We start from the raw sequence: 27417 nt of genomic DNA, 5'->3' as shown, positions 1-27417 counted from the left end.
TTTCAGCGCATTTTGTTAATTTTTAACAAATAAAAAATAGATGAAATAATAGCATTTATTTTTTGAAAATACACAAACATAGCACGCGATTTTGATTTCAAGCTCAATTGTTTCCCATTACTATAAGTTAGTAAAGACTATATCAATCAGAATTTTTTAATTGACACAAACTTCAACCTGGCGGTCAAATTTCATAGCAGTGTTTTGTTTTTTTTATGTCAACTTTTTGCAATATTTGCTGAACATTTATAAAATAGGTACCACCTGATCCTTGGCGAAGTTTTCCAAATGCTTTCTCAATAGGGTCACTAGTAAAATGTCCAAGACAAACATACTTATGACTTGTAATTAGTAAATGTTTCACTAGTTCAACCATTCCACGACACGTATGGGAAAAAGCACGAGAAGTATCTTTGGTTAAATTTTTTATTCTTTGACCGTGTATTTCAGGTGCCATTTTTTCGACCATACCAGCCAAATTTAAAAGAAAGTTCAATCGTTCATCATTGTTTGATGAAAAAACAGCACGATTTTCATCTCTAGTACAAATGTTTTCATAAAGTCCTTTAACATTAACAATTTTAAAAAATTTAATAAAAATAGATAAAAAAACTGTAGTGTCATCAACATTTTTTATGGATGAATGAGTTTTTAAAGCAGCTACAGTCTCATCACAAAATACTCTTAAACAAGTTGACACATTTTGACGTTCGATTGGTTTAGGAAAAATTGCAGTTTCATTTAGTTTAGACAGTTTTACAATAGCATCTTTTTCATGTTGAAAAAGTTTTTTTAGATCTGACCATTTTGCAGTTCTTGAAACACCTTCATAAGTAAAACATAGTTCTTGGCATTTTTCTGTGAGCCAATTATTACGAATAGATTTTATTAAATGAACAAAATCATAAAGAAGAAAAATATTATCGTTAGTACACCAAGTATTACGGAGATTAAACATTCCAAAAAACTTTTTATTTACTTTATTATTGTCGCAAAGAATAGCAACAACAGAGCCACCACAATTTTTTATTGTTTCAATCATTTGCATTGTTTGATCATACTGAAATTTAGCATCTAAACCTGTTACTGGTAATGCTTTATACAAAAACTGTTTTCCACCAAACAAAGAACAAATCATTAAACCCAAAACTGTTTTTGCCAATTCATTTGGGGAGTTAACAGATTTACCAAAAATGTTACCTCCTTGATATGTTAACTGTGGTTTAACATAAATTTCATCAATTAGTAGAATGACTAGTCTTTGAGAAATAGAACATTTGTCAAAATACAACTTTAAAAAATCATCATCTCCAACATTTCTAACTTTTGATGTCAATTTTGTCATCAGTGATATACTTGGTAGTTCATAGTCATCACGTAATCGAGAATAAAGTGTTCTTGACAATGAAAAATACTCAAATGCCTTGGCAACCATATCAGTAGAATATTTTTTTTCACCAATAAACACTAAGGAGTTCATACTTAACATCTGTTCAATGATAATACTTTTTTTTTGATCAATTGGTAAAGAATTCAGATAGTGTATTGCAGCATGGAGACAACTAATACAAATAGTATAGTTAATAGTATTTATATGATTGTAAGAAAGAGGTTTTATGGTGCACTTAATACCACAGTGGTAGCTATCAAAGGATAAATCATTTTTTATCTTTAAAATAAACTTTGGAACACCCAAGTTGTCTAATATATCAGCAGATTGAAGATGTAAACAGTTTTCATAGATATTTGATATTATTGAAAAAGAAAAAGATATAGATTTAGACATTATTTTTTCACACAAATCATCAAAGGATGAAATATTGTCAGCTTTTACAAAATCCTCAATTTCATCAGGCACAATACTTCTAAAAAATGATAATGCTTTACTTAAAAGCCGTACGTTTACTCGGCCTGTCACTATAGTAGGCCGTGTGCAAATCCCAACCTAATTTCATTACCATTACTTAGCATGTTAAAATGCTTATTTCATTACCACTGTACTTAGCATGTTAAAATGCTTAGGCATTCTTCTTGACTTAATAGGTAACAAGTGCGGTCTACTGCAAAAACTAGAGGCAAACTCTGGGATGAATTTTTCTCGACTTTTTCTATTGCAAAGTATTTTCAGACTAGATCAGTCCGCTAGGTAGTTTCATCTATTATTTAGATGTTAAACTAGGTGAGTAGGCAAGCGTCGAACATTCAAATCTCACCTTACCAATTGGATTGATAAGAAACATATATTTTAAAAAAAGCTCAAATATTAGATAAAAAAAATCAGTTTCTCATATTCCTCATAATAAAATTTTCGGACTCAGCACACAGAAAAAATCAATGGCTGCGTAATGTGCTGTAGCTTAAATTGCCTTAAATCGCGATACTCAACCCTTTCACAAAGCAACGAGTTCACACAAGTTACGTTTGCTGGGAAATCATTCTGGAAGAAATGTTACTGGAATAAAATATTCTTTAAAATGTTCCTTGTGGCATTCACACGTAAATTTAGCTTGACGGTACATAAATGGAATATCGCTTAAATAAACATTAAGTTATGTAAATAGAATTAAATAATTATGGTAAGGCAATTTTCCCTAAAACAAAATAAAGTTATATTTTAATAAAAGTAAGCGCCAAACAGTTTTGCATAACTTTTTAATAATAGTCGACCAAAGGAAAAATTAAATGCCTATAACTTGGAGGGTCCGCAAGCTCAGGTTGGGCAAAAATACCTAACCTTACAAAACCATACAAAAGTGAGTTTTTTTGGGCTTTATTATCCCTAAAATTTTATAGACCCTAAAATTCCTTACCGCGAACTTGCTGAAAGGTTCATAAATACGACTGGTCACGTTAGTGTTAGTAGACTGTACGAAGATGCCTAAATAAGAAAGGCTTAGATTGCTATGCCACTGCTCGAAAACCAATTTTACGTGTCTCAGATCGTCTAAAAAGTTTAAAGTGGTATAGATAAAGACTTCTCTGGTCTATACAAGACTGGACCAAAGTCATTTTCAGCGACGAATCCAATTTTGAAAGGTGATAAATCGCAAGATTAATCAAGAGGCTGGCTGGTGAAAAGTTAAAAGAGCTTCGTGTACCAAAGTTACTAGGCAGAGGAGGATCAGCCTTGGCCAGCTCGTTCTTCAGATCTCAATCCCTTCGAGAATATTTAGGCTTGGGTAGACAAGAGATTGGTCAACGAGAGCATAACCAGTGTTGCGCAATTACAGCAGGCCTTGGAAAAGGTTTGGATAGAATTTCCAAGAGAATTATGCATCAGGCCAGTTGAATCTATGCTTGGACGTGTTCGTGCATGTGTGAAAGTTCGTGGAGCGCATACAAACTACTAAAGTGCACCCTGACTCTATGTTTTTTTTTATTGACTCTATATTTTTGCTGTTTTTTTTTGTTTGTTGCACCCTGATTCTCTTTTTTTTTTAATTTTTTTGTGTTTATTGCACCCTGACTTTATATTTTTGCTCTGTTTTTTTGTTTATTTTTTTTTAACAGTTGTATATATTTCTCATAAAAATCTTATATTTTTTTTTTTTGAAAAAAATTTTTATCTTATTTTGTTTATAACACCACCGTTAATAAAATTTAAAACAATTTAAATTATTAACTTTTTTGTTTGCTTTAGATTTAAAAAAAAACATAATAAAAAAAATCATATTAAAAATCAATTGACTTCAAAAGTCCAAGATGTGCCAACAATAAACTTATCAAAAAAATAATTCCCCCCCCCCTTGCCAAAAAAAAAACAAAAAAACAAAAAACAAAAAAACAAAACAAAAGAAACATAAAAATATTTAGTAAGAGTCCATATATTTTTTCCTGGTCCATTGTTCCCAACAGCAGAAACTATATTGGGTTGAGCCAGACCATCATCACCATGATGACATATAAGCCATTCTATTCAAACAATATCCATACAGTATTCACAAATGTTGTGAAGAGTGATGCAAGCATTAACAACTTTTGTACAAAAGTTAATATTACATTTCATATATTTGCAAATGATGCAGAATCGGGCTTTAAGACGTCCCAAAAGCATTCTTAATCACTATTTGAGCCCCACAAAATATTTTATCATAGTTTTTTTTAACACTAAGCTCCAAAAGGAGTGTTAAAGGAAATGCTGAATCACCCGTCAAACATAGAGGAACACTAGAACCACCTAGCTCTTTACAATATTTATCAAATAAATTTGAATCTAAAATTCCTTTCAAAAAAGAATTCTGCAAAATATAACCATCTTTTTTTCTTCCAGGTGATCCAACACTCATGTAAATGTATCTAGATTTCTTCCAGGTGATCCAACACTCATGTAAATGTATGAAGCAAAAAGTCATTAATGGCATCAACAAATTCATGGACAATTAAATTTGCAGTTGACTTTCCTATGCTGAAAAGACTGGACACAACACAATACTCTTCACATGAAGCTAGATAGTGAAATGTAACCACAACACACTTTACTGCTGAAATAGGTTTTCTCATTGCTGTGGTTGTTTTGCTTCAATGTGGACACAATTCATTAACCAGGAAATTAAATGTTTTATAACTTACTCAAAAATAATCTTTAAATTCACATTCCTCCATTTGAGTAAAAATCTCATTAAACCTTTGAGAACTTTTTGATTTAACCCTAACTTTTCTTTCAATTAAATCCTCTTGTAGATTTAACTTTAAGGGAGCTAAATTTAAATATGACAACGGATGGGTGATTGATTCATAATAGATTGATGTTCTACTTCTAAATTGAAGTACTGCTAAAATGTTTTCCATGTTTTTCCAATAGCTTTTTCCTTCACAAATATGTTCCTAAAAAGTTATTAAAATTATATAAGAATATTACATAAATATAATATTTAATTAGAACTCAAGGAAAGTTAGAGAGTACATTTTAAAAAACCATTTTATTAGAATTAATAAGCCAGTATGTTCAGTTAACAAAGTTAAAGCTGAAATACAATACATATAATGCATTTTGTATAGATAATATGGCATAATAAAAACATATCACTATACATTCATCTACAGGCTTGTATATCGCTAAAATGTATTAGTACCATAAAAAAAATCCATTTGTTAGAATATTATGTCTTAACAAATAACATATATCTAGAGGTGCATTTACACGCTTCAAATCACAAAGTAAAAACTCCTTTGATAAAAGTATAATGGCAATATAAAAAACACATATAAGTAGAGGTTCATCTACAAGCTTTTACAGTATATTACAAAGTAAACTATCCCTTTAGTAAAAATATTGAAAGATTAAATATTAAATATGTATTGCATTAATAGGTAAAAAATTAATCCTATTGAAAAAAAAGTATCGACCTTTGACTTTAATATAACATAACTATAAAAATATATCCTTACCAACAGGATATCTTTTCTTAGTATGGTTGCATAAACACCCTACATATTCATTAGGATTTTGAAATTTTCTACTTGGGCTTTAGATATATCTATTTTGGCTTTAGATACACTTTCAATTGCATCACACATACACTCTAAAGCAGTGACCTCTCTGATTCATAACTTGTGAACAGATTTGAACATAGAGATTTTCATTTGTTATTTTTAAATATTCAGAAGAAAAATTTGCTTTTTTATTTGTACTTACCAGTTCAGTTTTTGCTATTTTATTTGATATTTTTTCATCATTATGTTCCTTCATTTATTGCAGCCAGATGTAGATAGAGTTGGTTCTTCATCTGGAAAAGTGACAATAGATTGGACATCCCTTGTAGTACCCAAATTGTCAATATTTAAACTACTGGTAGTCCTATTGTAATCCTCTCTTATCACAATCTATATTTAAAAATTTTAAAAACAGGAAATATTACACATTCAAGAAATGATTATAAATCATCTCCATTAAAATTTCTCTCTGTCTATCTGTCTGTCTGTCTGTCTTTCTTTCTATCTATCTATCTATCTATCTATCTATCTATCTATCAATCTATCTATCTATATATATATATATATTCATTTATATATTTGTATATATATGCATTTATATATTTGTATATATATGCATTTATATATTTATATACATATGATGGGCTGGGAGAAAAGATGCCATAAGTGGGTTCACTAAATTCCAAGAAAATCAGTAAAATAGAAGTTGAGGTCAAATTTTAGCTATTTTTATTCTTGATGTTTTTACTTTGTATGAACTCTGAAGTATAAATTTTTCAGTAATTATTCATTATAACACTCAGCTACAAACTAAATTGCAATTAGATATTTTTAAAAACAAATGAAAACTAAATGTCCACTAGAGAATACCACTATGGTCAACTTTGTAAAATATGTTCAGCATTTCAGTAAGGTATTTTACATTAAGTAAGGTATTATACATTAAGTCTAGAATATGTTATTATATATTAGTAACTTTTTATTGAAATTAAGATATTATTACTTTTTAATTATCCTTCTATAAATCTAATAATTCCCTTGTGTTAGTTATATTCCATACAAATTTATTTACAGGAGATGCAACAAGACCAGTACTAGTTATGACGTCAATAATGCCTTGATCTGTATGATGGGACATTGTGGAAAACGTAAGTTACAGATATTATATACCAGCCTGTCATTTACTAAAAAGAATAAGTAAATTGAACCTGGCAAAAAAAAAAGAGAAACAAAGAAGTGCTTAACAATCGAATCAAGGGTTAAACTTTACAACTGGCATAAATTTTTTATGTTTCTAAATACTTTTTCATACAATGTAATTAATTATGTCATGCATATTCTAGCCGAGATGTACGCCTAACCCCTACACTTTTCACTACAAACTAATTATTTCATTTTAAGACTTATTTAGGGCTACTACATTTTGAAAACATCATACTAAAACTTCTTTTTAATGATAGTAAAAGGGTAACTTAATGTAAACCATATTTGAGTTTAACCTAACAACCTAATATCAACTTTATAAAAAGCCAAAATTGAGTTGCTTTCACATTAAATATAAATCTTCCAGTCAAACATTTATTAACAAATCAAAAACACTGAAATTGCACTCTTGACACTTTCATCTGCCATTTTTTATTATATAATAACATACGTACACGCTTTTTCTGGATATACATTGAAAGAGTTAAAGTTGGCACTGTTTTTTATACGAAAACCAAGAAATGTTAGCAAACATTTATTTGTTCAGGGTTGGCGGAATGGTACAAAAGTTCCTCTAATTCTCCATGAATTTTTGTTCAAGTTGCGTTCACATGAGAGAATAGTTGTATGGAACGTTCTGTCAAATATTCCCTCGCATGAACAACCGTATTAAAAAAAGCACCACAAGCATTGTTGAAAGATTTATATATATAATATTTTTCATCACTTATCGGTAGTCATCATCAGTATGGTGTAATCCTTACCTGTTGACTGCTTAGGCAGTCATCAGATAGGCAAGTGATGACTAGAGCCGTATGATTCCTCAGGAATTATAAGCTCGGACCTTGAGACTAACACCCTCCTTGGTCACGTCTGACACACCAAAATATCCATTATAGATGAAAAAAACAATTATTTAAAACCCAAATATTCCTATTCTTGTGTATGTGCTGTTTTGTAAACTTCAAAACGGCTGACCAGATTACGTTTTGAGACCAATGGTTTTTTTCGGACAACCCTTCCAAATAGCTTATTTTCGCGTAAGCGACTTTTAACAGTTGTCCTAACAAACAGATCGAGTTTTAAATTTTGAGCAATTTATCTTTAATTTTTTGTGCGCCAACAAAAGGATTCAGCTTAGCGATACGGGCAATGACTGAGTCTTCTCTGGGGGTTGTCATTCGTTCGCGAGACTTGCGTTTTTTTGTTGCTTAATGAACCAGTATCGTTAAATAAATTAATAGTATTAATAACTTTCTTACGAGAACAACCCAGTCTTCGAGCTATTTCATTATTGTTTAATCTTAGATCTCGAAATGCCTGAACTTGTCCTCGAAAGACATCTGTTCCATGTTTACCTCGTCCTAAAGTTGATAGATAATAGACTTTTTTGTTTGTTTGCTAAATGAATTACAAGAAAATCCTTTAAATACTCAATGATATGATTATCTTTTGATATAATAAAAGAATTTAAGTTGTTTTAAATAAAAAGTAAATGTGTGCTATTTAAAATGACCGCCAAAAGGTAAACACGACCGGTTAAATGCTCAAAACAAGGAATTTTGACAGTTGTAAATGTCAAATGAGTATTTCCGTTCAAAAAGGTGAACATTGTTGATGCTATAAAAAATAGCAGCAATTGCTATAAATACAAAAAAGTTAGCATCAAAAAGTAAAACCAACTGGTCATGAAAGTCTGATATTTATGTTGTCGCCACTGTATATTGAAAATAGTTAACATATATCATTGGATTTGACATCGGAAAAAGATGGTCTCGACTATCCAATTAAAATATTTCAAAAAATTTTTCTGAGCAGCGATACATATAATGAGTATGACAGAAAACGTCAATGTTAATCTAGAAGATTATTTTTTGCTTGAAAATATTGATAACGAAATCGAAATAGTTATGGAGGATTTTTTATTGAGCTCGATCTTGAAGTGTTAGCGGACTTGTTATCAGAGAATTTCGAATTAAAGCTCATTCTATCAGCAATTTCTATTGAGAAGAATCGCAGATCGCAGGAGAAGAAACAAAAAAAGCTGAAAAAAAAAAAAAAAAAAATAGAAAAATAGAAAAATAGAAAAATGGTTAATAAATAAATTTACCTGTCCGAAATGTCACAATCAATATCTTAGAGAATCGAATTTTAAAAAGCATGAAAAGAAATGTTACATTGGTACTAAAGGTGCATTTATACTCGCATGTTGTGGAACTTAATGTCTAAACTGGTGCTATTTTATATTTGCAAATACTCCCAGATTATGAAAATATTGTAACAATTCTTAATTTTGACTTTAGAAATTATTCAAAGCTGTAAATTGTTGAAATGTACTATTGAACTTCCATATAGAAGAATGCAAGTTGTCTTTATAACATTTATTACATATACCGGTGTAAGAAAATGTGCACAGTTAAAAAATGGCTAGTTAAAGGTAATAGATGATTGACTTTCGTTACCCTTTAACCTGGATTCCATTACACGCAAGTTAGTACGGTAGATGGTAGTAAAATCACAACAGACTTCTGAACATATTGATGAACAATCTTTATTTCTAATAATTTTAAATGTTTTAACTGCATTGCCTTCTTTCGCTTAAATCATTCCAACATCCTCATTTGATGTGCTTCGGAAATTTTTTAAATCAGAAAATTTATCTCTGATTAAAAAATAAGATAGTGGAAGTCATTATTACCTTAACAGATGTTTATACATGAAATGTTGGAGAATATTATATTAGCAAGATTTAGTTGATCTGGAAGAGATTTGTTAATATTAATGGATAATTTAATTTCACGATTTAAAATAATTAGTCTCCACATGCCAATATATTGGTGATTATTGATTTTAACTATTACAAAATAGTTTTTGTTATTTTCATTGCAACAGTCAAAACCATGAATTGATGCAAATGCTTTTAACTGTTGATGAATACTTATCACATGTACTTTTTTTTCCCAACTCTTGTGAGTGTGTAAAATACATAACAGGTTTCTGTGTGTTCAGAAAAAGTGAAGAATTTATCACTCCTCTCAATTTCAAAGCCTTTTTTTGATTTTAAATCTAACCTGTATAAGACCATATAACATGATTTGCATAAATATTCAGGATGAACGTTTTGGGCGCTACTGCAGCTTCTCCCCCTCCCCCCCCCCCCCCCTTTATCGCCATTTTGAGAATAACAAGTTAATGATCTTTTAGCTTACAAAAGCAATACATTGATAGCATGGTTTTTACGTTAAGAAAGTCATCAAAGTATGTTTATCTTGAGCAATTTTTTTGTGGCTTTGAAAATAGTCGTTTTTTGATTTATAGGAGAATAAACTATATTTTAAGTAATGTACTTTTGTAATAAATTTTAAAAAAGAATTCAACAGTTTTGTTTCCCAAAAGAAGAACTTTTGAAATTTAGTTCATAATTGTTTTGTCACATGTAAAATTCATAAAATGTAACCTTCAAACTAGAGAGCGGACAACCGCGATTTTCGATTATCGATTAATGACCAACCAAGTTAAAAAATTAATGATTAATTCGATTAAAGTTGTGTGATCGTTTTAATCAGTTTCGAGTAACTATAAATCATTTTAATCGAATTGTCTAACAATTAGTCATTTTATTCATTTTAAATCTAGTTAGATTTTTTAAATTTCTAATACTCCTTGTTCATAAAAAATTCGATAAAATATTTTTTTTTATTTTACGAGAAAAACAAAAAATGAAAAACACAATGAAACACATTTTGTTTTAGCATTCATTGTACAAAAATCACGAACACATTAAAAGATGGCAAACAAAGTCTCTCAGTTAGTTTATCTATTTTTGTTGGTTTGTTTAAGAGGCAAGGCTTCAGATGATTTAGGAATTTTTCCTCTTTTTTGAAGGCTGTCGTGTTGGCTGCTCTGCCAAAGCATTATCTTCAAGTTCATTTAAATCTGAGCTTCTTCAAGGATTGGTTGAGTCAGAATTTGTGGCAGAAGAAGGTTCAGAGTCTGAAATATCATCCAATTTCTCAGCAGGGACATCCTCAAAAGTAAACTGAACAATAATTTAATCGAGTTATTGCATCTACCTTAATTAAAAAAATCAAATCGATTAAAAATCAAATTTCATGAATATTAATCGTTTTAATCATTTAGACGCTCTCTTGTCGCGCGATCGTTTATAGAAAACTCGCTCTAATTAACTTTTTAATCGTTTGGTTTTTTTTTTTAATCATTAATCGAAATAATCGATATTAACGAATAAAATGATCACATAGGACGGTTGGCCAGTCTCTACTTCAAACCGTTTTCTTAGTAAAAAAAAACCAGCGTAAGATACAAAAATAATTATTCATCAATTTGTCTAGATTCTCACATTCTACGTTCAACCTTTATTTGAAATCTTCCATTAATTTTATTTCGTTATAACACTTTCGTTATAATACTTTAAAATAATAATGCAAAGGCTAATGGAAACGAGGTCTGCTTATTGCGCAATATAACGGTAATTAATTTTCGATAAAAATGAAAGCGTTTTGAAAAAGATTTTTAAAAAATGGCGAATATTAGGGTTTTTAGTGGGATTTTTTACAACTTTGACTTCGAATTAGAGCACTTTCCGTTTATTTTCAGGTCTAAGTTTTTATATTTTTCTAAATCAGCATAAAATTATCTATTATAATCAATCATAAAAAAAAAAGGGAGGGGGAGGGAGGGAGAAACTGCAGTAGCGCCACTTTTTGATTGTCTGAAGTTATATCCAGGTTTTAATTGATAGTGAAACATAATAATTTCTACATAAATGTTTTAAATATTCCTCATGAAGACTCTTTATTTATCCAGTAATGAGATAATAGATAGGAATATAAGATTACTTCTTTTGATATATCTAAAAAAGGTTAAAAATAAGGTTGTACATCACTTGTAGAAGGCTCAACAATATTCAACTAAAGGTATGGTCTTATTGCTTTTAATATCATATGTTGTTACTATTAGTAACAACAACAATAATAAAAATGATAAGATCATTATAAGTTAAAGTAGCTTTACATGACTGACTGTTTAAAAATGTTTTATCAAAAATGGTCATAAAAAAATACATACTTTATATTTCTTTCCAACTTCTGAAATAAATTATTTTTTATGAACTTTAAGTTGTTTTTTGGACAAAATGCGATTTAGGTATCGAAAAAAAGAAAATTTATTACTAGGTTGTTCGCGAAAAAAAAAAATCACAAATTCAAGAAAAAAAAAAGGGAGGCAAATAAGTTCGACATTTACGACAAAAATAAGAAATACTCTTTGACTTGAAACATAAAGTGGGAAGCATAATCTGAGAGTGGGGTGAAAAGAACACCAAAAATCTCTTATTCGACCTTTAAACTATATCATATCAACTTCAACTTAACAAGGAAAATCTGTTTCACTTTACTCTACCCACACTCTTAAAAAAGTTCAGGCAAACTCTGTCCAGAATGGTTCAGGTCGACAAATTTACCTGAACATTCAGGAAATTTACCGTATCGGTTCAGGTACTTTAGCAAACTAGCTGAACTTTTCTACCGTGAACTTTTCTACCGGAACGTTCAGGTGTTTTACCGGAAACATCAAGTAAATCGCCTGAAAATATGAAATTATTTTTCCGCGCCAACCGCAATCGCCATTAAAGCTTTTAGAGGTCGCATGTGCTTGTTTTCTCTTATTTTAAAATTTTTTATTAAAAATGAGCATAAAAAAGTTGGCAGAATATTTATTATCAAAAGGAATATCTATAGATGCTACAGAAAAGCTTAAAAGTAAGCTATCTTTTCATATTTTTTGCGAACGTACGTAAAAGAGGCGGACATGTAATCGGCGCACCCCCTCAAGTTCGGTAAAACCGACAGTTTACGAGTTAATTGCGATTTGAAAAAAACGGTTCATGGGAAATTCTTTACGATCTTTTTAATCACGTTTTAATATTTCAATCAAGCTTAACTTCTCAAACCTTTGAAGATGTCTTTTTGATTTTATTGAACTAATTAATGATTTTATTTGAACTAATTAATGAAGAAATTTAATAAGATTTCTACAGCACCACAGAATAATGGATTCTCAAAACTATTGTGAATGTGGACATGCTATGAATGTTCAAAAGTATAATCGCTGTCAAGTAAATATTTTCGAAAAGACTTAAACTTTTAGTTAATGAGAGTTGTTATTGTTTACTTTTGCTTTGTTTAAAGGTTTTTTAAGCTAAGTTTTGATTTTTTTGTTTAACTTAGATAATAAAAATAAACAAAGCTTTTTTAAACTTTAACTTTTTGTATAAATATTTGTAATCAGATAAATAGATTTATCAAGTTTACTTTTCATTTAGGATAAATATATCTGAAGATGTTGCAAATGTATGAGGACAAAAACAATAAGAAATGGTTTTTTTCAAAGTTCTTCTTCACTTAGTATTAGCGATGTTCTACAACTTACATGGGCGCCGGCAGGATTTTTTACAAGGGGGGGGGGGGGGGCAAAATAAAATTCAACAGTGATATTTCAAAAACTACATAAATGCATCAATTAATCAAGACATTTTATTAGACCAGTGACAACAGAAAATTAAAGAAAATGTAAAAATAAAAAAACAAGAATTAAATCATTGTTATTCAGTAAATAGAAATTGTAGTCGTCTGCGTTCACTGCCAAACTTATTTACAATTTGTTCCATAAATTCAGATTTTCTGGAGCGTATTTTTTCACGATGCACGCTCAGCATGCCCAGACAAACGCTCATAATGCTAATAATGCTAAATTATACCTAATAATGCTAAATTATATAATAATAAAATGATTAGTTAAAAAACATTAAATGATTTATTAAATACAAATTAGACATATTCCAAAAAACAAGACAAAAAATAAAATACAGCAGGGTAATGCAAGTTAATCAAATTAAATATATATAATCATAGCAGCCGAGAGAAATTTTGGGACCCGGGGAAGTTTTCTTAAGGGGCCCTCATTATGATCAATTATATACCCAGGACCAAAAGAAGCGTGCTCTGGTCATTGAAAATTGAAAATAAAAGTTAATTAAATCTTTTAAAAGTCAAAACTATTTAAATCTTTTAAAAATTACTTTAAAAAATAATTTGTTCACACACGGGGCCCCGGGAATCTTCCCCGTCCACCCCCACCCCACCCCCTCTCAGCGGCCATGTATATAATTATAATAATCAACATTTAGCTAGCAAAAAACACAAGGTAATAGTATTATTAAAATGAATATAACACAATAAATTGGAAAAAAAATAAATAGAAATACAATACAAACAAAAAACATTTTGCAAACAAAAAAACAACAGCATAAAAAAGTAAATGAAACTGACACATTAAAAAATAATTTAAAAAATTTGATCACTGTATCCAATTCTTTCTTCCTTAGTTCGAAGTTTATTTGTTTGCGAAAGAACTTCGTTATTGTAATTCGATTTCTTTTTTTTTTATTATTATTATTTCCTTTATTTTCCTTTTTTTTTCTTCCTCTCTTCTTTTTGTTTTCTATACTTCTCCTTTATCTATTGTTTTTTTCTATTTATTCCTTTTTTATTTTTCTTTCGTACTTTTTTTTAAACTTTCATTCAAACATCTTTTTTTTTTAAATATGCCTTTATAAAAATATGCCTTTTAAAATATAAAATATGCCTTTATAAAATAGCTTCCGCCATCGTGGAAGTTATTGTATTTGATAGTAATATTTCATTTAAACTGTAGTCATTTACATTACGGTGAATAAACTATAAATGAGTTAAATTGATGAGATATTGAAATAAAATCTTTTAACAGTTAAAAGAAATTTTGTGAATATTAAAATTTGTTATTTTGCTTTTCCATGGGGGGGGGGGGGGAACTGTCCCCACTTGCCCCTGCCTGCCGGCGCCCATGTCAACTTATGTTCTTATGGGTTGGAGAGGTCTCTGTTACAACAGCCAGTGATATAGTTGGTGTTTGTAGCAATACATCAATTCAGTGTTACCAGTAATTAAGGGACATCTTTTCCTTTAAATTAATTGATGTTGCTAATATAAATCAGTTAGGTGGCCCTGGCCATGTTGTTGAAATAGACGAGTCATTGATGTTTAAAAGAAAGAACAATGTAGGGCATGTTGTTGAACAACATTGGGTATTTGGAGCATATGATGAAACAAATAAAAAAGGATATTTAACCAATTTAGAGGATCGATCTGCAGCATCATTGATTCCCTTGATTCAATGATGGGTGGCTGTTGGTTCTACCATTCATTCAGATCAATGGGCTGCCTACAATAATTTGAAAAACATAGGCTATAACCATCTGACAGTAAACCACACAACTAACTTTCTTGATCCTGTAACCCAAGCAACATCAAACCATGTTGAGGCTTTTTGTAGTCGAATAAAGAGAAGATTGAAGCTTGTTTGTGGATCACAAGGTAATTTAAAGTGGAGTCGACTTGATGAAGCTATATACAGGGAGTATTTTGATTTCAAGTCTGAGAATCTTTGGCAAAACTTTACACTTTATTTGCAACATATACATGACAAGTATCCTCTCTAAAGAAATAAAACAAAAATATTTTCAGTTTATTTTGCTTTATTAGAGTTTATAAAAAGTTTTTTCTGTATAAAGTTTAGTTGAAGAATGAAACTGTTTATTTATGAGTTTTTTCTTCCGTACCGTTCGAAACCCAATACCGTTCGAATTCCGATTCTGTAAAATACACCAAACCAGCAGACTCGTAAACTGTCGGTTTTACCGAACTTAAGGGGGGTGTGCCGATTACATGTCCGCCCGTAAAAGAGATCTGTATATAGTATATTTACATATTTATATATGTATATTTACACATATATATATATATTACATTTACATACATATAAATGTATATATTTTTTGCCAACGTACGTAAAAGAGATGTATATATAATAAACACATCTCTTTTACATACGTTCGCAAAAAATATACACACATATATGTATGTAAATGTAATATATACATATGTAAATATACACATGTATATATACACAATGTATATACACTAGGGTGGTCCAAAATTATAAACTATTGAAATTCATTTCTGCCTTTGTTCCTATTAATATTTGCAATATTGTAGCCAAATTTGAAGCAAATCTGATAATATTTAGGGGTTGCTATAAATTTTGACTTTTTGAACACTATGATAAAAAATCAAAAAAATTGAGTTTTCTAAGATGCATCTTGTATGAATTACAAGATGCATCTTTTTAATTACAAGTTACATGCAAAACCTATACGACAAAAAAATATTTAAAAATTACAAGATGATCTTGTAACTTTTAAATATTTTTTTTTGTCATATAGGTTTGGCTAAAGTATTCTTAGGTTTTGCTAAAGTAAAATTAAAGAAAATGATTTTACAAGCAGTCTTATACTATATTCTTATCTTAGTTTCAGAAGGATTTCTGTTGCAATTTCCCAGAGTCAAATGATTTTTTGGCTCATTGGGAGCAAATAACGCCATATGTTATTTCTTGGTCAAGGCAAAAGACAAATTTGATGGTGAAGCAGATTCTAGCTGAGCTTGATATGCAAGACAACCCTTCTATAGGTATCTTAGTGTTATAAAACAATATGGCAGGGTGTATTTGATAAGTAAAATCATTATAATATTTTATAAATTAATAAAATGATTTCACTAAGAAATTTGTTTTTTTAAAACAGGAATTGAAATGGATTTTGCATTCTTATTATTCCCCTTTATAATTAAAGTGCCATCAAAGAGTAAAAGTTGTGCATCAGCTGCTGAAGTTGCAGAACATTTCATTCAATTTTATCCGGTATATTGGAATAATAGATTTCTAATTGGTATAAATTTATTCATATATGCATAAATTCTTCTAATAGATATAAATATATGTTATAAATGTTATAATAATGTTATAAATTATACATGTTATAATAATATGTTATAAGTTATACATATATGTAAAATTATTCTAATAGATATAAATTTATACATATACATTTTTCTGTATAGCAATGTTAATAACATGTAAAGTTATTAAATATATTATTGTGCATATTACTACAAACTTAATATTATACCTAATGTATTAAGTATAATATTAAGTTTGTAGTAATATGCATAATAATATATATTTAATAACTTTACATGTTATTAACATTGCTATACAAAAAAATGCCCCGATAAGAGTCGGACTATCAAAGGAAGGGGAATACATAAATATTCTGACTTAAGATTATTCCGCGTTAAGCGAAGTTCTCGTTAAACCGTGATACCAGTATCTTGGTATATATACAGATTTTCAATCCTCCTTTTACTCTCTCTCTCTCTCTCTCTCTCTCTCTCTCTCTCTCTCTCTCTCTCTCTCTCTCTCTCTCTCTTTATCTCTCTCTCCCTCTTTATCTCTCTCTCTCTCTTTATCTCTCTCTCTCTCTCTCTCTCTCTCTCTATACATACATATATGTAGAGAAAATTCAAGGGAAATTGAAAATCTGTCCGACTTATCCAGGGTCTGGATTCTACTGTATGTTTAGTTATTAAATATAGTAAATATAGTATTAGTTCTAAGTTGTATGTGCTGATATTTATATTTATTATGTATTAAAATTACATTATTTAAATGACTTATTTTAATTTCCTTACTGCGTCTAAATACGCATCAACTCCGATGGAAGTTGTGATTCAAAGTCTTACTCACAAGCATCCTTTAGTCATAGCTTTGGGTACTCATTGCATTGTCGAACAATTATTTATTGTTACAGAGTGACGAGCTATTACTGTCAACAGATGTATATCTTATGCTGTGGACATATTAATTAAAGTTTATTTTTTAATGAACATGGAGTATGCGGAACAATGTAGCCATATACGTACTTTTTGCAACATACCGTTCACTAATCGTCTGCGTCTCGTTATTTTCTTATTCGAGACGAGACGATACGATCCTAAAAGCTTTGTCCCCACGATCGTTTACATAAAGCGAAACAGCGCTGTTATTATGCGCATGGTCCAGAAACAGAAATCGAAAGCGATGTAAACATGAGCAAAATTTATGATTTATCAATAGTGGCAATCCTAACATTTTCTCAAATAATTTTACAAATAGAAATCTTCTTAAAAAAATGTAAATTGGGATAGTAAGCAAAGTATACATATGCCTTAAAAAAACCTTGAAATATAATTGCGCGCGAATGTTAAGAACTGAAAAAGCAGCTGCCGGATAAAGGAAAAACTGAGAATTTTAAAGTCAAAATAAAATAAAATCTAATCGTAGAATTTCCAGATTTTTTTTTTAATACTGAAGTTTAGTCTATATACAACATAACAAAGCAAGTTTTACTAAGCATTCAATTTTTACTTTACGTTGATGGCTTACAAGTGATGACAATATTGCACAGCTTTTGGCTGGTTCTAAACTATGTACAAGTGCCACAACTCAAGGAGCTAGCTTTGTTTATAATCCGTATTCTACAAATAGATGCTGAAACCTGGTCTGAAGATGAAAATCTGGTTGAAAATACTCTTTTCACCTTACAAAGAAGAGAATGGAAAGTTTGAAATAAATCTAGCACCTTAGGGTTATATAAAAGATCTATCAACACATTCTCACACATCTTAATCCACTAGAAAGGTCTAAAGTTACCTAAGTAAAAAGTAAAATCTTTAGAAAAAAAATTAGTTTAGCAAATGTAGCATATGTCAATTTGCAAATGACATATGCTATACTCTTACATTAAAGCAAGTTTTAACACTGTTAGTGTAGCTTACAGCCTTAAAACAAGATTTATATAATATGCACATCTTTGAAAGTTGCCAAATTATTTATATTTTTGTTTTTATGCAGCTGTAATAGTCTTTTACATCATAAGTTCATTCCTAAAAAAAGATATTCAAGTTAAAATTGTAGGAGATTATGTTGGAGGAAGTTTTAAGTTGAGCTACCAGATTATAAATACTTTAAATCTAAATAGCTATATGTATGTATGTATGTATGTATGTATGTATGTATGTATGTATGTATGTATGTATGTATGTATGTATGTATGTATGTATGTATGTATGTATGTATGTATGTATGTATGTATGTATGTATGTATGTATGTATGTATGTATGTATGTATGTATGTATGTATGTATGTATGTATGTATGTGTGTATGCAGTAGCCCAGACCTCCCAGTCTGTCCCAAAATCCCAAAATGTCCCAAATTTTCAAAATTTTACTGTTTTGTCATAAAATGTCATAAACTATAGGGTTATGTCCTAAATTGTCCTAAAATTTTAAAAGATTTTTTTAAATAAACATTTTTATACACTAGTATGTTTATAGTAAAGTTATGTACATAAAAATAATTTATTTATGTAATAGAAAGTAATTGTTAACTAGTAAATATTCTCTATATCTATTGAATATGTAATTATTAATAATTATCAATATTTCATTATTATTTGTCAAATTTATTGTTGTTTTTAGATTTATAAAATAGAAAAAGTTGTAAAAGGTGATTAGATTACTTTGTTAAATTATAGATTATCTGTTTATTTATATTTAGAAGATGTCTAAGAGAAAAACAAAATATAATAAATTGTGGAGTCTGAGTTTAACTGGATCCAAGTTTGTCCTGGTGATCACTATTCTGCAAATTGCAAATTATGTCAGAAAACCTTTTCAGTCAGTGGGAGTGGAGTTGGACAAGTAAGGAGCCATGCAATTAGCAAACTTCACACATTAAGGTTTAAAGAAAGAGAAGGACAATCAAAATTTAGTAAAAATAAAGATAAAGTACTTGAATTAAAAGCTTCAAAGATTGTTACACTGTTGAGGAAAAGATTTTAAAAGCTAAAATTGTTCATAGTTTAAAGTGTGTTGAGTCTAACTATTCTTTTGTCTCAACCAATGGAGATGGTAAAATGTTTGAAGCAATGTTCCCAGATTCAAAAATTGCCAAAGGATACAGACAAAGCAAAACAAAGTCTAAATACACCATTCAGTATGGTATTTTTCCATATTTTAAAACATTGTTATTGGAGGACTTACATGAAACTGTTTTTACATTTAAATTTGATGAATCTACTAATCAGCAAGTTAATACACAGTATAATGGTTATGTACAATATTGGTCTAAAAAACACAAATCCATTAAAATTGCATACTGTGGAACTGTCATGGTATACCATTGTACTGCTGAGAAGTTGTTAGAACATTTCCTAGAGTTTGTAGAGAAAGTTAAGCTTAACATAAAGTTTATGCTCCATATTGGTATGGATGGTCCTAATGTAAATATTAAGTTTGAGAGACTTTTAAATTTGTCTGAGAAAATGAAAAGTTTGAATAAAAACATTATATCAATAGACACATGCCCCCTGCATATAGTTCATAATGCATTTAGAGCAGGATTTAATGTTTTAAATTTCAACATTGACTCATTTGCAATTGATGTTAACTTTTTCTTTAAACATTCTGCTGCAAGATGATCTGACTATCAACAAATAAAAGGTCTAACAAAAGTTATTTCATACTTTATTCAAAGACATTCTTCAACAAGATGGGTGACACTCAGAAGAATATGTTCTCAGATTTTAGAATAACACAAGAATGTTTGTGAATATTTTTTAAAATTCCTTCCAACAACTACATCTTTTAAATCAACTGTTAGAGATACAGAAAGATATAAGAGAATTACAGATGTTTTGCAAAATAAAATGTCAATGCCTTATATTTCATTTATTGCTTTCATAGCAAATGACTTTGAATTATTTTTAAAAACATTTCAATCAATTAAACCAAGAATTCACCTGATTTACTCTGAAATGTCAAAGCTTCTTGTTTCACTAATGTCCAAGTTTATTAAAACTAAGCTTTTATATGTTAATAATAATGGCAGCAAATCCATAAAATCTATTAATGAGTTGCTGATGATTGACGTGATTGACTCAAAAAATTTTAAGCCATTAAAGTTAATTGATATTGGCACAAAAGCCAAATCTTATTTTTTCAGAAGCTCTAGAAATCTCATGTGGCAAGAAGAAATTTCGACAAATTTGTCTTGAGTCTTATCAAGCATTTACAAGTTATTTAAAATTGAAATTACCTTGGGAATCAGGTATTTTGAAAAATGCAATCTTTCTTGATCCTTTAAAAAAAGGAAGTAATGAGTCTCTAGCAGCTGTCTCAAATCTCACTATAGAAGTATGTAAATCATTCGAAGGAGTCTTGAATAAAGTTTTTCCATCCTGTTCATCAAAGGAAGAGGTTTATGATAATATATGAAACGAATGGCGAGTTTACCAAATGGAATTGCTTCCAGAGTGCTGTTATAAATGTTCTGAAGAACTAGTTTCAATTGGGATATATCCAACTTCTTACTGGGAAAATGCTTTCCAGCTTGCCGGTCTTCCTGCAGTTCCAAAATATTTATGTAGTTTCAATATTGATACACTAATCAATTCCTTTGAGACTAAAATTTTGAATGATAGTGGTTTACCTAAGTTTCTCAATATTACATCCCTTTTCAAAGTTGTTTCTTCACTTTCACATGGAAATAGTGCCCCAGAGAATGGATTTTCAATTAACAAACACATTATTCAGTTACATGGTACTTCACTTGATCTGGAGACAATTGAGGCTTTGAGATTGTATAAATGACTTAGTTATAGAAATATCGAGTATGGATCCAAAGCTCAATATGGTATCTTTGTAAAAGATACCATATTGAGCTTTGGATCCATACTCGATATTCCTATAACTAAGTCATTTATACAATCTGTTAAATTAGCTCACTCAAGTTACAAAGCTGACCTGGAAGCTAAACGCAGGTTGAAAGAGGAAGAAGAAAAGCATAAAAAAATTAAAGAGTCTGAGGAGGCAAAAAAACAAATTTTGAAAAATGAAAAACAAGCTATTCTTGCATCCATTCAACAAGTAAGTTATACTAAACTTCATAAAAATTGTTTTGCTGATGTGAATATTATTCAATTTTAATTTTTTTAATTACTGCATGAAGTAAAAGTTTGTTTCTTTTGCAGATAAAAGATGGTCTATCAGTTGCTGATGATTTAGCTTTTGAAGGAAATAGTGATTTGAAGAAGTGTTTGCTTCAAAAAAACAGCACAAGAAACGATTTGCAGCGAGCCCAGTGTAAAATTGATGAAAAGAAGGCAGAAGCTTGTTAATGAGCAAGATGTTTTAGAAAAACGGAGTAAAAAACTGTCAGTTTAGTCAATTATTGAGTTACATTAATTTATATTGAAACTCTATTTTAACTCTGTTCTGTTAAAACAAAATAACTTTTTTTGTTTTCTAATAAAATATCAGTAGGATTATAAAATAAAATAAAAAAAACTGTCAATATTTATTACTTTGTTTTTATTACTCCTTTACAAATCTATCAAATAAAAAAAAAAAGTAGAATCCTGTTAAGTCAGACTTTTTATGGGAACTGATATATAGTCTGGCTTAGTGAATGTTAAGTTAAGCAAAGCTCTTGGTATGTTAAATTTTTTGAAAATGTAATTATCGAGATAAGTACGTTGTAGGTATCAACAATATTATCATTGAGACTACATTAGGAGTTAGCAAATGGTGCGATTTAATTAAGGGATGGTTTTATAGTTGATTAATAAGTGCAAGGGGAATTGTCACTGTCCAACTATCCGACTTAGCAATAGTCCAATTTACTCAGGGTCCGAGTTACCGGGATCCTACTGTGTATTTAACTTTGGACCTTTTTTTAGTATTTTAGTTATTGTTTTTTATTATTTTAAACTATTGTCTGCTGACATTTTACATTTGTTGTCATTATTAAGCTCAAGTTTTTTTTTTTAAATTGTATTTTGTTTGTTATCTACTCTAAATATTTGTAAATGATTTCCAAGGGTATTAAAGGGTAAATAATATATTAATAATAATTGAATTTAAAGAAAACATATTCATTTCCTAAATTAAATTTTAAAAATTATATCTGGAAACTCATTCCTTACTTTAGATTGTCCTAAAATGTCCTAAATTTCACACTAATTTGTCCTAAAAAGTCATAAAAAACTTTTACGATTTTTCCCAAAATCATAAAATTTTACCCTATTTTAGGAGTGGGAGGCCTGGTAGCCTTACTGATTTCAAAAAATACATATATGAAGTTTTTATATATCTAGGGATATCAACATTTTGGTGATTATGACTTTCTTTGTGCACTTTATGGTATTTCAGGAGCTTCAGGTGAGTTATTATACAATGTCACTAAAAGTTAATTTAGTTTTTTAAAATTATAACTCATACACATACATTTATATCTAGGTTTCTTTACCAACTCTGCACATTGTTATTTGGATTTATCTTAAATATTTCAACATGTTTGTAGAAGAAGCCCATGAAATTACATATTTTAGTGGTGTCAAAAGGAGTATTAAAGAATAATAGCAGCATCTGTTTTGAAAAATATTATGAATTTATATCAAAGCAAAAACAACTGTCAGACCTTCAAAGTTCTGTTTTTAATCTTGATGAACAAATACAGCTGGTGAATGTTGCTATAGAAATGGCTAATTAAATAATCCTGATAATGTGGAAAATATTAAGTCAATTTACTTCCCTCAACTTGATTTTCTAAAGAAAAGGAAAAAGGAAATGGTAAGCATTTTTTAAAATGTGGCATTGACAACATGATAATGTAAGTTCTATTTTTTATAGAATTATCTTTCTGCTTTAAAGTGGTACTAGGCTATAAAAACTAAAACTGTTAATCCTTTGATTTTCAGTGTAATATTTGACTAAATACTTGTACAATGAAAAAACTTTTAGCGTAAATAAATAAAAAAACTATTAATGTGCCCATAAACATGCAGAGTCAGCAATTAATATGCAATTTTAACTGCATTTTAAAGTAATAATTTCTTCTTAATTAATCATAGTTTGAGTCTAAATTTCTGCAAAAAGGTTGACATGTTGATAAAGGGAATTGATCGGAATCACCAACATATCATTTGTAGATGCAAAAAGGTGGCATTTTCAATAATGGTTTTTAATTTTATGGTAAAATCTGTGCTGTATATATCATTATCTTAAGAACAGCAAACTGTAAAAACCTTATTTTGGTCAAACCCCTCGAAAATAACCTGACAACCAGTGTGCAAATATTTTAGGTATAATCTCCAAGTAGTTAAAAAAATATCCTTGTTCAAAGTTGAAAAACTCAGAATACAAGAAAACAAAATAAAATCTCTCTGAAACATTCAAGACAAATGTGAGTTATCATTACAAAAACATTTTCTTATGACAGACATTTTAGCTCATTTTTTTACTATGAAACATATAAACATACATTTTTGAAATCTACAATAAGTATATTATTCAAATTTATAAAGTAAAAAAATTGGAAAAGTTTGATATCTTAAAGGCTAGTACCACCTTAAGCATTTTATATGTTATATCTGGATTATTCCTGACTAATGTTTCCTCGTGGAAACTACTATTTAACTAATCTTAATTTAAAAGCAATTATAATACTTCTATAGACAAAACAATGTAATACTGTGGAGCTTGAATCTACGCTGAAGAAAAGTGAGGACCATGCACACAACAGTTTGAAGCTATATTGCAAAAACTGAAAGTTCAGTGACAAGCATACCATGGAAAAAGTTTTATTGGAAATCATGTGCATAAAATGCTTCAGGTTCCATTTCTTTTATAAATTAGTATATTCCAAATCTGAAACATTATTGTTAATAGCAATAATAACAAGTAATATAAAATCATGCAATATATTTTTTAAAGAGACATTTTTCTTTTTTAGAAAAACTCGATGCTAACGGGTGATGCGGAAGTTATCGGACAAATCCTAATTTCATTATTTGAGCATAATAATTAGTTTTTGTGGTTTTATGCGTAGGCATAAACTTTCTATAAAATATAAACTTTATTATTTGAAACACAGTTATTTAAAATGAGATTAAATGCAGCTGAACGAGAATCTTTTCGAAAGCGACTAAAAATGTTTTTTGTAAATAAACCTAATATAAAAAAAAAAAAAATCGTAAATCATTTTGAAAAGGAAGGATTTGCTCGAAGTACAATATATGATAACCTAAAAAGACTTGAAACTGTCCAATCGTTTTCTGATAGAAAGCACCCTGGTCGTCCGACATCCTGGACTAGAGAAAAGAAAGCCGAATTAACGAGACTTGTCAACAATCGAAAAGGGGTCAGTCAGAGAAAAATAGGTATTAAATTCGGTGTAAATCAATCGACAATTGGTCGTCAGTTTAAAAAAAAGAATATTAAATATAGAAAACGTGAAAAGACTCCAAAATACACTATAGAACAACAAATAAAGGCAAAGAAAAGAAGCAGGAAACTAGTTAACCAACTCTATAACACAAAATCGCTTCTAGTCATCGGTGACGAAAAATACTTTTGTTTTGCAGGGGACAACATGCCTGGAAATTCTGAAAACTACACAAACAACAAAAAGACATGCCCAGAAAGTGTTTGTTTGATAGGAAAAGAGAAATTTCCAAAAAAATTATTAATGTGGATAGCCATATCTGACCGTGGTATGTCCGAGCCATTGTTTCGCACTTCCAAGGCTGTAGCGATCAATTCATCAACCTATATTAATGAATGTTTAGAAAAACGACTTCTTCCATTTATTCACAAGTATCATGGAGACTTTAACTATTTATTTTGGCCAGATTTAGCAAGTTCTCATTATTCTAAAGATTCTCTAAATTGGATGGACCAATATGTCTATTACGTTGATAAAGAGTCCAATCCCCCAAATGTGCCTCAAGCACGACCAATTGAAAATTTTTGGGGACACTTGGCACAGAAGGTTTACGAGGGAGATTGGCAAGCTTCAACAGAGCAAGTTTTGATTGATCGCATTAAACTAAAACTACAAGAAATTGATTTAAACTTTTTACAGTCGCATATGAAAGGGGTCAGAGCAAAATTGAGATCAATTGCAGACGGTGGTGTTTTTTCATATAAAAAATAATATAATTTTATTAAAAGATAAATGCTTTATTTAAAAAAAATATAATAGTAGTTTTTTTTTTTTTATTTATAAATAAGTTATTGACGTTTTTATTTTGTCCGATAACTTCCGCATCACCCGTTAAAGTTATGTAATTCTATTCCAAAGCTTGTTTATGTTGAAGGATTCTCAGGGACAAGTCTGCACAAGAAAGCAATCGAAATCATTACAAAACATAAACTACACTTTCATAGATTTTCTGCATGCTATAGCATATTCTACTCAAAAAATACAATGAGAACAGAAATATTAAATGAACTTGATAAGTTTTATTTGATTTTTTTTCTTTCTGTTTATAATGAGTTTTTTTAAAGCACTTTGGAATTTTATTGTGTTTATAGTTATTGAGGTTGAAGAGTATACTACAACAATGACTAGCAAGATAATTTTGTTGATTTATTATGATTTAACTTATAAAGCTGGGATTAAAAGTACAACATGATTCATGTTGCTACCATTTTTTCTTAAGAAAAAAATATTGTTGAACTGATGCATTTTTATTGCACAACTTGGCCTAAGGCTTTAGTGCCTCCGAAGTTACACATGCTGGAAGATCACGCTATTCCATTTTTAAAAAAATGGGGCGCTGGCTTTGGATTTTTGGCGAAAAAGGTGGAGAATCAATTTATCTTGAGTTCAAAAATTTAAAGCATATTTATCAATTTATCCCTTACCCAACAAAGTGGTTAAAAATCATCCTAAAATTTCATCAGAAAACTAATCCTAAAAGTAGAGTCCTTAATTCCAGAATCACGAAAAAGAAAGTGAAAAAACGAAAATTGTCACAGTTAAAAACACTTTTGGCAACAGCATTTTACATTTCTTAATAATATATAGTTCCTTTTTTCTTTTATTTGTCTCTACTAAAGCCAAATAAAATGTAGTTATAATGGTCAATAAGGTAATGCAGAAAAGAGCCTTTTTTGTCCATTAAAAAAATTGAATGCTAAGAACAGCCATAAGAAATAAATAGAAGAAAGTCTTCTCAAACTTTTTCAAGAAATTTGGTTAAATCTCCACGATTAAAAACCTAGAACGTAGGGTCCAAAAATGTAAACAAATCATGTGTAGTTAACCAGCCATCTTTCTCAACAACAAGTATTAACGAACGTTTAGATGTTCCTTCTCTTGTTTTAAGTGTTTTAGTACACAACCGGGTTATCGTTAAACTAATTTAAATTAAAACAGCTACAAAAAAACCTATTTACATTGGAAAATATGCAATTACTTGGTTTCCAGAGAAAAATTATTTTCGTTGCTAAGGGCCGTAACCATTTTTAAAGCGTTGATTTTTTTCCGTAAAATTTGCGCATGCGTACAATAACATAGCGCTTCCAAACGACCGTGTCCCGATTAGCAATAAATATCGAGACAATAATATCAAGTTAATTGATAATTGATCTGTCTCGTAACGTTTCGTAATTATCCGGGACACAGTTTTTAAATTCCGAGACAAAATTTATGTCCCGATTTAAAACTTTGTTCTGGGACAATCGTTTCCTTTGTTTCGTTATTTTATTCCCGATTCATTTCGAGAAAACGATTCCGAGACGCAGACGATTAACTTTCACACACGAATTTTTGCGACGTCGAAGCTTCGACTTTGACTTCGAAACAAATCGACCTCGATTGTTTTATCTCTAACGGGAAATCGTGAGGCTATTTCAAAAAAGTTCTACATTGCACACGCAGATCGCTTTCTTTAAAAAAGTCTACGTTTGCTTTCCATTTATTTCAGAATCTTTTTAAG

At 29.6% G+C, this 27417-nt stretch overlaps 2 protein-coding genes, 1 non-coding gene and 3 pseudogenes across 5 annotated transcripts; 5 read left to right on the top strand and 1 right to left on the bottom strand.

Annotated features, from left to right (window-relative positions):
- Positions 1 to 4311: 4311 nt before the first annotated feature.
- On the bottom strand, positions 4312 to 7267 carry LOC149891433 (uncharacterized). Of its 2 annotated transcripts, none has more exons than XM_090077921.1 (3): positions 7092 to 7267; positions 5636 to 5823; positions 4312 to 4824 (listed from the first exon to the last, which is right to left on the bottom strand). In XM_090077921.1, the coding sequence occupies exons 2-3, from the start codon at positions 5687 to 5689 to the stop codon at positions 4570 to 4572; spliced, it is 309 nt and encodes a 102-aa protein (XP_089934047.1). In that variant the 5' UTR covers positions 5690 to 5823; positions 7092 to 7267; the 3' UTR covers positions 4312 to 4569. The 2 variants fall into 2 exon arrangements, with proteins under 2 accessions (XP_089934047.1, XP_089934046.1); XM_090077920.1 differs by having other exon boundaries at positions 6437 to 7234.
- A 109-nt stretch (positions 7268 to 7376) lies between these two features.
- LOC149891432 (U8 small nucleolar RNA) lies at positions 7377 to 7514 on the top strand. Its single transcript, XR_016450375.1, has one exon. It is a non-coding gene; the product is annotated as a U8 small nucleolar RNA (small nucleolar RNA).
- Positions 7515 to 12679: 5165 nt separating this feature from the next.
- On the top strand, positions 12680 to 15193 carry LOC149891431 (uncharacterized; annotated as a pseudogene).
- A 653-nt stretch (positions 15194 to 15846) lies between these two features.
- LOC149891430 (uncharacterized) lies at positions 15847 to 19201 on the top strand (annotated as a pseudogene).
- Positions 19202 to 19418: 217 nt separating this feature from the next.
- Positions 19419 to 21998, top strand: LOC149891429 (uncharacterized; annotated as a pseudogene). Its single transcript, XR_016450256.1, has 2 exons — positions 19419 to 21559; positions 21664 to 21998. The product of XR_016450256.1 is annotated as an uncharacterized LOC149891429 (transcript).
- Positions 21999 to 22651: 653 nt separating this feature from the next.
- Positions 22652 to 25745, top strand: LOC149891428 (uncharacterized). The gene is made up of 4 exons (XM_090080382.1): positions 22652 to 22852; positions 22931 to 23263; positions 24148 to 24305; positions 24426 to 25745. Exon 4 carries the CDS (start codon positions 24576 to 24578, stop codon positions 25626 to 25628), a length of 1053 nt encoding a protein of 350 aa, XP_089936508.1. The 5' UTR covers positions 22652 to 22852; positions 22931 to 23263; positions 24148 to 24305; positions 24426 to 24575; the 3' UTR covers positions 25629 to 25745.
- Positions 25746 to 27417: the final 1672 nt, after the last annotated feature.

This window comes from Hydra viridissima, unplaced genomic scaffold (assembly GCF_058129835.1).
Source record: "Hydra viridissima isolate aposymbiotic clone 2 unplaced genomic scaffold, HvirCarnegie_v1 scaffold_2, whole genome shotgun sequence".
In the NCBI taxonomy this organism is placed as follows: Eukaryota; Metazoa; Cnidaria; class Hydrozoa; order Anthoathecata; family Hydridae; genus Hydra; species Hydra viridissima.
The sequence above is the reverse complement of the archived record's forward strand: the minus strand, read 5'-3'. Positions and strand labels throughout refer to the sequence as shown.